General features: G+C 36.5%; 1 protein-coding gene and 1 pseudogene across 3 annotated transcripts in view; one reads left to right on the forward strand and one right to left on the reverse strand.

Annotated features, from left to right (window-relative positions):
- The window catches only part of LOC102009123 (transmembrane protease serine 11E), a 105,986-nt gene that overhangs the window by 46,945 nt on the left and 46,165 nt on the right, over positions 1-12,876 (forward strand). For 2 of the 3 annotated variants that reach the window (XM_005392824.2, XM_005392826.2), the window contains one exon: positions 8,655-8,832. In XM_005392824.2, the coding sequence (XP_005392881.1) occupies positions 8,825-8,832 (8 nt within the window). In that variant the 5' untranslated portion in view covers positions 8,655-8,824. Of the gene's footprint in view, positions 1-7,892; positions 8,006-8,654; positions 8,833-12,876 lie in introns of all 3 variants that reach the window. The other variant, XM_013518541.1, reaches the window with a different exon arrangement.
- LOC102030016 lies at positions 3,832-6,272 on the reverse strand (annotated as a pseudogene).

Below are 12,876 nucleotides of genomic sequence, written 5' to 3' on the forward strand. Positions count from 1 at the left end.
TATATATATATATATAAAACTCTTCAGATGGACTATTATCTAAGTCTTTTCAGATGATAAATAAATGATAAATGGCATGTCCATTGCAACAATCTGTTTGGAGCTCTATTTTGAATAATTTATATCTCTTACATCCAGATATTCCCCATATTGGGTTGGTCTCACCATTGCTTGCATATTTCATGATAACTTTATTAGCCCAGACAAAGCAAGAGCCATTATTAGTAGCAAAAGAACTATAGGAAGGATGAGCAGTAGAATGAGGGCCATGAGGCAGAAGCAAGTTTAAGGATTCAAGAGCAAACAGAAGATCATGTGCATGAATAAAGTGAATGAGAGGTAGTAATTGAAGATGAAGTAGTCACATAAGTTTGGCTTGATACACTTGATCTTTGCCAGAAGGCTGGGAAGCTATATTTTTGGGTTAATAATGGATATACTTAATGACAACATAAATGATGGACTATCATGGTAAAAATACCTTCAGAAGTATAAAGTATTATGGAAACCAGGAACATATTTAGGCATACCTATTAACAAAATTATATAATGTAGAGTAGGATGTTCTGATTGCTCTTAATTAGAGTAAGTAAACTAGTTCTATGAGGAACTTCAAAAAGATATAAAAAATTGGAGCCAGACACTGTCCCACCCACTAAAAGTAAGCACACTGCTCTTAGAATTTGATCCTGTTATAGCACCCAGCCTCTAGCTCCCAGTATGCATAGAGCAGCAGTGCAACTCAGCACACTTTTGGATAGCAGTGTTTAGAGGGAAAGGTCACTGTTGTACTCAGAGTTTATAAGGGAATGGATTGAATATAGGACACATAATTTATAAGATTATTTTATAGTACTCACCCAAAGAGTCAAATGGAAAAGAGTGGAGGAGATTTGCACACACACTAGAGGCCCCAAGAATCAAGCTGAGGGCCTGGATCCCATCACAATGCCCTGCACAAGTCCAGCTAAAGATCTAAAACCCACGGCATTATGCTCCACAAGTCCAGTTGGAGGCCTAGGGCCCATGGCAATGTCTCACGCAAGTCTGCCCCAAGGATCTGCACTGGAAAGGCCCACAGGTCAGTGGTGGAAGCTAGAAAGTCTGTGGCAGTGGGATGAAGGATCTTTGCCAGCAGGCTGAGGGATCTGCACCGGAGCCAGGAAGTGACACTCAAAGTAAGGAACGGAGCTCGCTTGAAAAGAACCACAGCCATCCTCAGCGACAGCAAGGTCCCAAGCTCCTCCAACTTTAACAGCTGAGTTCACATCAAGAAAACCAGCGTGACAAGCTTCTCCAAGAGAACCAACAGCACAGAATCTTACCCTCCAGGTCTCTCTTTGTGCTGAGGGCAACAATGCTCAGGTGGACCTTCCCCACTCAGAACCATGCTGATTCAGTTCAGCTGGGTGTTACAATTTGACCACCAGTTGTCAATTCACCACAGTCACTCTTCTTTCCAAAGAAAAAAAAAATATCCTTTTTCCCTTCTGAAGTCAAACAATGGGGTGTCACTGGGAAATCATAAAGATTGTAAATGTGTGTGTCTGCAAGAAGGGAGACTGGTAACCTGTTCTTCAACAGGCTCAGTGATAATCTACTGAAGATCCCTGTGGAGCAGCTACAGTAGAGCAGTGCAGTAAATGCCTTTTCTAGAGGAGTTGGGTATTTCTGCTGCAGCTGAGGAGCCATTTGTGGATCAAAGCCAGCAGCGCACCTCTGATTTGAAGATTTCTAAAGTGCAGGAGTTTGTTGGAGTAGCTCATGCTAACAGAGTAAGAAGGAACTGTGGTCTAGAGTTTGTTCCTGGGAGGCAATACATTTCCTCTCGCTGCATTCGAGTGATCTGTTGCTCTTGGAGGGCCCAGAAGATGATCTCAGTGATTACCAAGCTGTATTTAAAGTGTCAGGGAGGTAAGGAAAGGGGCTGGGTAGTGAGGGGACAGTCCAGTTGGAGAGGGAGTTAGGGGCATGGATTGGTTTCAGGGCCCAAGTGGCTATGGTTTTTTTGCGCCTGAAGAGTACTCAGTGAGTGGGGCGGCCCAGATAATGATGAACACTATCCGTAGACGACCAAGCACACCATCAGCACCAGTTCTCACACCAGCATCTGTTGTCAGGAGAAACTGGATTGAACCAAAGACCTAGGTCACTCACCCAGACACAGAACTGATTATGTGAGCTCTCCTCCACCCTTCCTGCCCCACTCTCAACCCCAAACTGAGAGTGTAGCGGTGGGGAGGAGGAGTAATGTCTCTAGAACTCATTCTAACTTCTCTATCAAGCAGCCAGCCTCAGAGTTGATACTGAGAGAAAAGAAAGGTGATTGCATTTATGTCAGCTTTGCAATGGAAGTTTTAAATTGGACAGATGAGGGCCAGGGATATAGCTCAGTGGCACAGCACCTGCTGGGCAAGTGTGAAGTTGTGAGTTCAATTCTTGGTACAAAAAAAAAAAAAAGATGAATTTCTAGTAACTGAAATTAACAGAAAGTTATAGAAACTGTGTCAAATTTCTTTAACAAATACAAGAATGAGACTTGACACATCATTTTTGGAAGCCTTAATGGGCATAGAAAATATGACCATTTTCTATTTTTTTTAACTTTTATAAGAACTTTAATAGCTAACAACAATTATAGGTAGTAAATACTATCTGTAATGTTTAATTTTTAATTAAGATTTAATTTATTCTTAGCTTTGAAATAGTAACTGAATTTCAATTAAATCTTAAGAAATGTTAATTATAAACTTACAACAACTCAGTCACATTCCCAGGATTTCTCTCCTCTAGATGAACAATTGCTGGGCCTTGCCCATCAAAACTCAAAGACATACATGCCAGAGCACACAGATTTGAGACACATCTGTCGCCCACAAAGTCATACAAGAAATTCCAGTTAAAATTGACAGTTTAAATTACTTTTAAAGTGTTTTATTAAAAATGAAACAAAAGTATAGCTTGTTTTGTAGCAATTAAAATAAGCAGTCCATTTTGAGCACTTGACAATAAAAAGAATGAAAACCAGATATAGGATTATCCCTCTATATTTGTTCTAATTTTCTCTTTCATTCTGAAAATGCTATCTTTTTCAAAGAATGACATCCAGCTGGTCAAATTCATACTAAAACCTGTGTCCATACTTGGCCAGAGGCTTCACAGGTCACGATGCCAACCAGCTATTCTAAATTGTCTTCTGTTAACTGTGAATGTTTTCTCAGTACTATTTTTAAGTCACATCTCATTTATCTTCTTCTTAAGATTTCATAGGCTTGTTTTGAGTATTTCAGTCACCCGTAATAAACTATAGAATTTGCTGAGTAGAAGTACTCTGGGTAGTGATCAAAAATGGTATGGCCAGAGGAAGAGTGGTGTTAGGTATGAACACAGTCCTCAGCACTACAAAATGGAACAGATTCTTCTTAATAAAAAAGCTAGCCCCAAAGGCACGCATTCAATAAAGACTAGGATTGCAAACCACAGTGAAAGGAACTTGAGTAGTTTACTGATTTTATTTTTCACTCTATGACTTAAAGATACCTTACTAAAAATTGGTATCTGAAGCACTAACATTTGCAGAATGTAATATTGTAGCAATACTGAGATGAAACATTAGAGATTACTCAGCTCTTTTCATATTAAATGCTTACATCATAATTATTTGTATAGAACATTGGTCCAATAACATAAAAATAGAGACCAACATCTGGAAATTTATCTTATTCAATGTTCAGAGATAAAAGGGTTAACCATGCTTTTCATTATTTTATGCAATTAAGTCATTGTTCACAAGGAAATCTGCTGGTAGTCAAAGTCGGGCATTTTCCCAAGCTACTGTATGAAGAGAATGCTGAAGGTCATCAGTAGACATCGTACTACAACATGCCCTTTTGTTCACCAAATCTGGCACACTACCAAAATATTCCCAATAGTCTAGTCTTGTTTTTGTCCGGGAGGCTGGGTGTCAGGGATGGGATATAAGCACAGGTACAAATAAGCAGCAAAAGTACAGTCAAGACTCTGAAACTTGAAAATGGCAGACAGGGTGAAGCCAGCTTTGGCCTAGGGCAAAAGTGGTGTGCATACCCTCCCTGTTCTCTCCCTACTTTTCTGTAGCACTCTTGTTGAGATATCCTACACAAAGAGCCAAAAAAATAAAACACAATACTACAAGCCACTCCAAATCTTCTGAGTAGAAAGGCACCAATTTAACACTAAAATTTCATAGGATTTTACTTTAGTTGTAAAATTTCATCTAGTTTCTCAGTTTTGACAAACTGGGATTCTTTCAACTGCATTTCTGATTTAACAAAATAAACCGATCGTCTCTCAATTAACAACATATAACTTGCACCCTCAGAAATTTTCCCAGTATAAGAACTCCTATTTCTCCCTGAATTATTCTGAGAGAACTAATATTTTTAGAAATGCATCTAAGAAACATTATATCCCTATCTTACTTTGACTTGTACCTTTGGATCAAGCAGGACCAGTAGAAGTGTACACATTAAAAATTCTCCTTTAAAAATCTGTCATCAACTTCAAATTCAGAGTTATGCCTACATGTGATTTTGAATTTATTATGACATAATTATGTAAATTAAATAAGTTATATAAATTCTGTTATGTTTTTATTACAATGTTGCTGATAGTACTCTTCATTGTTAAGTGTTACTCTGACATAAAAAATTTCTTCATTAATTTACTGGCAGAAAAAAATATTTTCTTAATGTCTTTGTTTTTAACAGAGTTGTGTAACTTATGCCAGAAAGTTCAAAGCCACATTTACATCTTTATCAGAGCAACTGTCTTAAACAAGATGTAGAATATATTTGGATTTTTACTTTTTCTTGAACGTGATCACTACTTTATTAATTTATTGGATACTTTGGAAGAGTATCTATTATAGAGAGAAGAGTATGGATAAATAAATAAAGGTCATGTCCCACGAAGAATCTGTTCATGAGACTACAAGTTAATCCTCCAACATGAAATTGATTAATCTTAGGAGTGTTTGTTAGACTAATTGCAAACAACTGAAAATTAAAATGGGTCCAAAAGTGTTATGTTCACTCAGTCACTGGTATAATAACATTAATCAGTCCATATTTTATTTCCCTATACACTCAAAAAAGAATTGCTTTAGCATTGTTTTTTTTTTTTTTTTTTCTTTTCTTTTGGGTTTTTCTCCGGTACCGGGAACCGAACTCACGACCTTGCGCTTGCCAGGCAGGCACTTTGCCGCTGAGCTAAATCCCCAGCCCCCTTTAGCATTGTTATTGTTAGTTAATTCTAAAAACCTTGTCTCTGGTTTGTATTCTGTGCATCATTACAGTTTGTTAAGCCTAGCAAATCTTAACATTAATGACTAGAAAAATAATCTCCATTATCATGAAGACAGTCATAGCAATTGTAGAACATTGTATAGTGGAACAGAGGAAACAAATCACATTTTAAATAAGAACACAAAACAAAGCAAGGGGGGCAGTAACAGTAGTGACAGCTTGCTCTGCAGCATTAGGTTTATGTTTAATTAAAAATATTTTTATGGATCTGAGGATTGAACCCAGGGTCTTACCACTTGCTAGATAAGCACTCTACCACTGAGCTACTCCCTAACCCCTGACAGATAGAAAGTTTGTCATAACTTCCTCCTGAGATAGAAATAAATGATAATTAGTTATATCGATGCTGTCTGTATTCTCAGCCTAAACAAATTAAGATAAATGGGTACCTTCAAAACTATACATGATAGGAGGAGATGGATCCACAGATGATGACATCTGTATTTACTCAGACAACTAGTTCATTTACTAGTTTAACAATATTGTTCAATCTGTAATGTACATTTTCATAAACTAGCCAATAAAAGCATTGCTTTAGTATCAGCAAGATGTAACCCAGGTATAACTTTGGAGGATTCCATAAATCAATCATGTTATTACAGACATCTGAGTATTATCAAGCATAAAAGACCTTGGAATAAGCTAGTGGGAGTTTAAACAGTCATAAAAGTCATCTGGGACTAGCCACACTGGCATGGTACTTCTGTAGCTTACAGGCATCAGATGCTCATTGCTATAAAATTGTTAGGTACTGGAATGACCACACAATAATTTGCTGGATGATAAAAATGCCTGAGGTAAAGTTGCTATTTCACTTGTTATGCAATGTGACCTATCTACCGTGAGCTTCCCCAAGACTCAAAATCACAAGTACATTCTCAACACTGCTTCTGCCATTACGCACAACGGTACAAACAATTCCTTCATGCCCGGAGAGGAGAGTAACTCCAGGAACATTTTCTTTGTGTCATGGCTTAGAACAAAAGTGCTGCAAAAATGATTTCAGAAAAATGGCAGCAAAAGTAGAAATATTTGGTAAGTTTTTCCCTAAGTTCTGTCATTTTCCTCTGAGAGATCAATTAATTTTGAAATGATTGGTTTTGCTTTTTTATGCTACAACTCCAAGAAGAATTTCAATGCAAGACCTAAATACACGAAGTGTTTCACTAGCAGATAATTTATGGTTCATTTTCCCTTTTCCTGTCATTTTTCTCATTTCTATACTAAAATTATGCTATATCAAAAAATTTGTTGGTGTACACTGCAATGACTTTTCAGGAACCTGAATAAAGGCCATTAAAGTAGAAAAGACAGACATATTTATTATTATATTTTAATATGTTTCAAGTGAATCCGCTTCTCTATTTAAATATCCTAAATTTCTGCCTATCTGATTTTCTAGAAGAACTAGCCTATCCTTACAGTATTCTTTAAACAATTCAAGCAAGCAGTCCTATTTTCTGCATCCATATTACTAGCTATACATAAATCTATGTATACAAGACTTTAGGGATATATAAAAAATTTATTTACTTATTCAGAATCTAAAGATTATTCAGAATCTTTATTTTGTGAAAGAAAAACCTAAAAGCTATAAGATTTTGTTAAAATGAGTCTGGCAGGGCTGGGGATATAGCTCAGTGGCATAGTGCCTGCCTGGCAAGCACAAGGTTGTGAGTTTGATTCCCAGTACCCCCTACCCGCCAAAAAATGAGATTGGCAAGTCTTATTCCAAAGTTACACTGAAGGGGAATCTGTTTTCCTTTAACAACAGGATCATAATTAGCATTTTAATAGACTATTAATATAAAAATATAGTATTATTAAGCCATCTTAACTTTGCATTTGAAAATATTTTATCTTTAAAGACCATATAAAAACAACTTAATTTCAAAATCTGGAAGTTTTACTATGTTAATATTCCCTCTATTTTTTGGCTAAATTGTACTTCCCAAGTGAGTAGACAGAAATCTTACATGACTTTCAGTAAACAAATGTGCAAGTTATCCCTCAATGTTAAGTGATCTATTAACTCTAACACAAACCTTATATCTCTCTAGGCCCAGGTATAGTCTGGGGATTTAGTCACTGCTAAGAGTAATTCCAGTTAATTCCTGCTCACAATTCCAGGTGTGGCAGCCTAATGCCACAATTTACCGTGAACCTCAATTTCTGCACCTATAGAGGTGACCAAGAAGCGAAATGGATATGAGTGGAATTAAACAGGATTTGTTTTCTTCATGGTGATTATTTTAGGACTGATCGTACACGTACTCTTTCCTCTTTCCTTTTCTCATACATATTTTAAAACCCATCTATACTGGTAACAGAATTCCTGTCTGTTAAGAATTCACAGCTTCCTAAAGTGAGACAAATAAAAATTTTAGTATAATGGGTAAATATTATGATACCATGAAAATGTACATTAGAAGCACTTAATCTGGTTTATGGAGATTAGAAAAGGCAATTTAAAGGTTATGCTTAAGACTACACACAGATATTTGCATGCAGATTGTGAAAATGTTTTTCTTCTTCTTTTTTTTTTAGTGCTGGGAATGGAAATCAGGACCTTGCACTTGCCAGGCAGGCGCTGTGCCACTGAACTATATCCCCAGCCCTAAAAGGGACACCCCTGTGCTTTCTTAGATTGCTTACAAGAGGTATTGATAAAGCACACTTCTCTAGATCCTAATTCAGTAAAGGGACAAATTATTATTATTATTATTTTGGTACAGGAATCGAACTCAGGACCTTGCACTTGCCAGGCGGATGCTTGTGCCACTGATCTATATCCCTGACTGAAAATGTTTTTAAAATATATATTATTTACTTTCTGTAAATAAAACCGAGCTAGCTGATAAGTCTGATATGTTAGTATTTATAAATGACTTGACTTTTCTATGGGAATGATACCATTCAGTTTAAGATGCTAATACTTTTCTAGTCTCTACTGTATTTTCAACAGCTCACTTATAATTAATACCAAAGAAAAACTTTAGGTTATATGCATGACACAGTAGAAAACATGTCAGATTAGTTTTATTGATGTTAGTCTTTGTGATGGTTAATTATGTGATTTTGACTAAGCCATTTAACTTAATTAAACCTCAGTTTCTTCCCTGGAAACATGAGGAAGCAGAGTAGAGTGACTTTCAAAATTCTATCTAGATTTAAACATCTGACCTTTCTAAAAATTCTGCCCTATGCTAATTCAAAAAAAAAAAAAAGCTTTTAAATTCCTACTCCTAGAAAATATTTATAAGTTATTTTTGCTCTTGATCCCTGTAAAATTTGTCTTTGTTCTACTAGACACACAAACTCTCTGCTGTCTTAGCCGAGACTCGTCAGGCTGGTTCTGCTTGGATCATCCGTGACTTCTTTCTTCACCGCGATCTAGCCTACAGAGTCACCGATGGAGCTGAGGGAGCCACTTCACTGCAGACTCCGATCTTCACAAGGCTCTTCCTTGCTGGTCAGCAATGTATCCGTAAGTTCCCTTCTCCTTTCTGCCTTTTCTGCCTGAAGGTAACTTGTTTACAGTGGCATAAACACCTCCAATTTCTATATCTACTACTTAACAGAGAAAAATAGTTTTGAGATTTTACACATTATGTGAAGAAATAGACTACAGTTCTATGTTGCTGTTTGCTCCCCTCTTCTGTCCCGTTCACCCCAGTGTTTTCTCAGGGGGCTTTACAGTGTGTGAAGGTATAGCACATGGTGTTGTGGCAGCTGCCTTTTAGTTTATTTCAAGAACAGCAAAATGTGTTTTTAACTTGGACTTTATCTAATGAGATATTCTTATTTCAGAGGGTATTTATGAGAAAAATATAAATTTGAAACCATGCAATTCAAAATTATATTTATTTCTGTAAGAAAATTGTGGTTTTTTTTTTGTTTGTTTGTTTTTTGGTTTTTTTTTTTGTTTTTCTCCGGTACCAGGAACCGAACTCACGACCTTGCGCTTGCCAGGCAGGCGCTTTTGCCGCTGAGCTAAATCCCCAGCCCCAGAAAATTGTTTAAAATAAAAATTACAAATATTTTGAAAAATAAGAAACAATTCAAGAGGATTGTACAACTAAATTATCATAGTCAGATTTTAAAAATAAACCAATGAGATGCCTAGCCACAGAATAGCTTCTCTGTTGTTCTCTTTCAAAATTAGAAACTAACAGGATTTTTGTCTGTTAATTTGGATTCAGAATAATTTTATCTTCAGATTAAAATTTACCATCTTTGACATATTGGTATATTAGTTTTTAGGAATTTATAATGTGAGAGAAAAATGTTTGAAAAATACAAAACTCCCAGTCCAGTCTGTAGTCATTCTCTAGTAGGGAAAATAAGTTTATCATTGACAGAAGTTTGACATGCTTTTCAATAGAAGTTTAATACTGTGTCATGATATTATAAATTTAGTCAGATTTCTCAAGGATCCCTGCCCTTTGGAAGCATTTCTCTATAATTCACAATTGTTTTGTGTCTTAATTTCTTTCCTCTCATCGTCCTTAAGATGGTTACTGTAGAAGACAGTCCTTCAAGAAAGTTTTCACCACTCTCAATATAGTCCGTAAATATATTCCAGGCCTTGTCTGTGTTAGAATTGAGTGACTCTATATTTAATGTCTATGCATATTTAAATAGATAGATGAAGATAAAATGAATATTCAAGTGAAACAAAATACACAATTTTAATTTTTACTTAAGGACTGTCTCTCAAAGTGTATCCCATATACTCAAACTAGTCAATGAGTCCTCATTTAAAGCAGAGCCGTCCAGCTGACATCCCAGAAGGGCCAGTAACTCTCTGGATGAGACATGTCAGTCTCCTTTAAAACATTCCTCCAAGGCAATTCTTATTCACTCTGAAGTTTGAGAAGAGCTGACGTGGTGTGGATATGAAAAACAAAGGAACTTGTAAGAAAGTAAAGCATGAATGAAATCGCTCCAGTTTTAAAAGAAGTCACCCTTTGTTTTATTTAAATTGGGGTAATTACATATTAATGGGAGGTGCTCCTTCCTTAGTCACCTGTCCCTCCAGGGAAGAAAAGTATCATTTATGCAACATAGTGGTGATTAAGGAGGTGAGGGTATTCTGAAGGTATAGAAACTGAATGGAGGGCACGTATTATTTCAGTGGTTTGTGTCAAACAGGGAGGCTGGTCCTATTTATTTCTTAAAAAATCTTTTTGTTTGCAGAAAAAATCTTAGTGTAAAATGATGCAATAGTGTTATCCTTGAAATGAGTGTGTAGCCACCTTGGACTCTCCACTGAGGAACAGGCCTAGAGTGGCTGCACGGTTGTGCCACATACATTTACCACATACTCGTTTCTCTTTCTGCGTTGGCCCCTAACCATGTAACAACTTTAAGTGAGTTCTTGCTGTGCAGTAAGTCCTGTGTAGACTCACATCACGTAGAATTTATACAGCGCTATTTTATTGAATTTTGGCGATGCTTTCCGAAGTGTTTACCATTATTACTCCTTTTCAAAGATAAAGTAACTGTGACTTAGATTATCCAAGCTGACCAGAATCTGAACCTGGCATGTGTGGTTTTAAAATCTAGGTTCTTTCTCTTTTCCTCACTTTCAATTCTGTGTGGGAGCTAAAAGTAGAGTCTTCGGGAAATGTGCACTACAAAAGGGAATTAGAAAACATAAACACACATATGCACTTTGAGAAAACAGTATAGAGATTGGGGCGAAACTGTGCACATAGCTGCTGGTGGGGGAACATACAGGCATGCAATTTTACTTTTATTTGTGGACTTTCAACAGATTTTAAAGACTGCACTAAGTGCCTTACTTAATTTTTTTAAAAGTATCTTTGCATTTATATAAGTTGAGCATGTGACCTAACTTCTGCACTATATCAAAAGTGACCCGTGCCCAGCAGTATAGCACTTCAATTACATCATCGTTGTTCTCTAAAGGAAGATTACAACATTTGCTATATTGCAGAAGTTCAGTTTGTCCTAGTGTAACATTGCTTGGAGCTAATTCATTGGTCAGATGTAGCTATAACTAATAGATCTTTGTTATTCTGCTATCGTTGTCTGCTTTGTCTCAAAATATGAAATTGCTTCAAAATAAAACGAGTAAGTGGATACACTCAGGAGAAATAGTACTTTTTGGCCTCCAAATCAGCACTGAGATTTATAAGCATGTCTGATGGCTTTACATGCTTGAGAACTAGATGAGCTGGGCAGCTGTGAAGCAGGTCTTCTGTGAGGTCCATGAAAATGGGTGTCCTGCCTTGGTTTTGGCTCTGTCAAAGTTAAGGTTTCAGGGAACTTCACTGAGAAATTTCCCAAGAACACTTCTGTGGGTCTCCTCTTTTTGAAGATATGGATGAGACTGTAAAGAATGCTTTTATAGATTCAGGCACAAGTGAGTAGACCTGAGATCAGTGGATGGAAGTATGGGAAGAATTCAGTGACTGAGAAACAAAAATGGGCCGCAGAGAGACACCAACTATGTCACTCTGGACCAACTTTCTTCCAGTAGGACACAATATGTGGCTCATATGGGTGGGTCATTTCTGAAATTTTTAGAATAATACTTTTGAGATGACAGAACTAGTCTTCCGGAATCCAAAATATCATACAGGCATCATTAAATTCTAATTGCAACCTTTTATCTAAAGATGGAAGATAATGTCTTTTTTGAAACTGTAAAAGCAAACTCAGAAGTATTTAGCCCTTTGTTTCAAGTTGACTGTGAGTCAGCGCAGACCAAAATAGTAATTGCTATCATTTGTTTCAAACATTCTGTGTGCCACCTATCATCCTAAAATATCATGTATGTTTAATCTTTATAACAGCTTCTGTTTATATTATTATACCCATTCTGCAGATGAGGAAGCTGAGATTTAGACAGGTACCATTTTTGCCTAAGGGTAATACATGCAAAACTAGGAATTAACTAAAGTCTTTCTGTCTCCAAAGACTACATTCTTAATCACAGTGCTGTACCTTCTTCACACTGTCTCCTTGGTTTACCCAGGTGGTTATTTTACTACTCTGGTCCAATTGTGTTAATGTGTTAAAGTATATAAAATTTATATTTTGAAGGAATAATATTATTTAGTAAGTAATCTTTGAAATCAATCTTTGAGATTGATAGACAGCAAGGACTGCTATCTGTATTCTACAAAGTAAAGGAATAACATTGTCTAAGATTAAATAATGTGCATGTGATGATAGGAATGGGTGAGTTGATCAATGTTAGAGATAGAATCTGGGCCGAGGATATAGCTCAGTAGCACAGTGCCTGGCTTGCAAGCATGAGGTCATGACTTCGATTCCCAGTGCTACACACACACACACACACACACACACAAAAGAGATAGAATCTGTGTTCCCAGAATACCTGTATACTGAGTCACCATAGTCAAATAGAAGATTGAGCTAATACAGATGACTATATGCCCTGAGAAGTATTGTTATTATTATTACTAATACCGCTCTACTTGTACAAAATATATGGCTCTTTTTAATTGACAAAAAGTATATTTATAATGTACAGTGT

The sequence above is a fragment of the Chinchilla lanigera genome, unplaced genomic scaffold (genome assembly GCF_000276665.1).
Source record: "Chinchilla lanigera isolate Chin_1 unplaced genomic scaffold, ChiLan1.0 scaffold00046, whole genome shotgun sequence".
NCBI classification, from domain to species: Eukaryota; Metazoa; Chordata; class Mammalia; order Rodentia; family Chinchillidae; genus Chinchilla; species Chinchilla lanigera.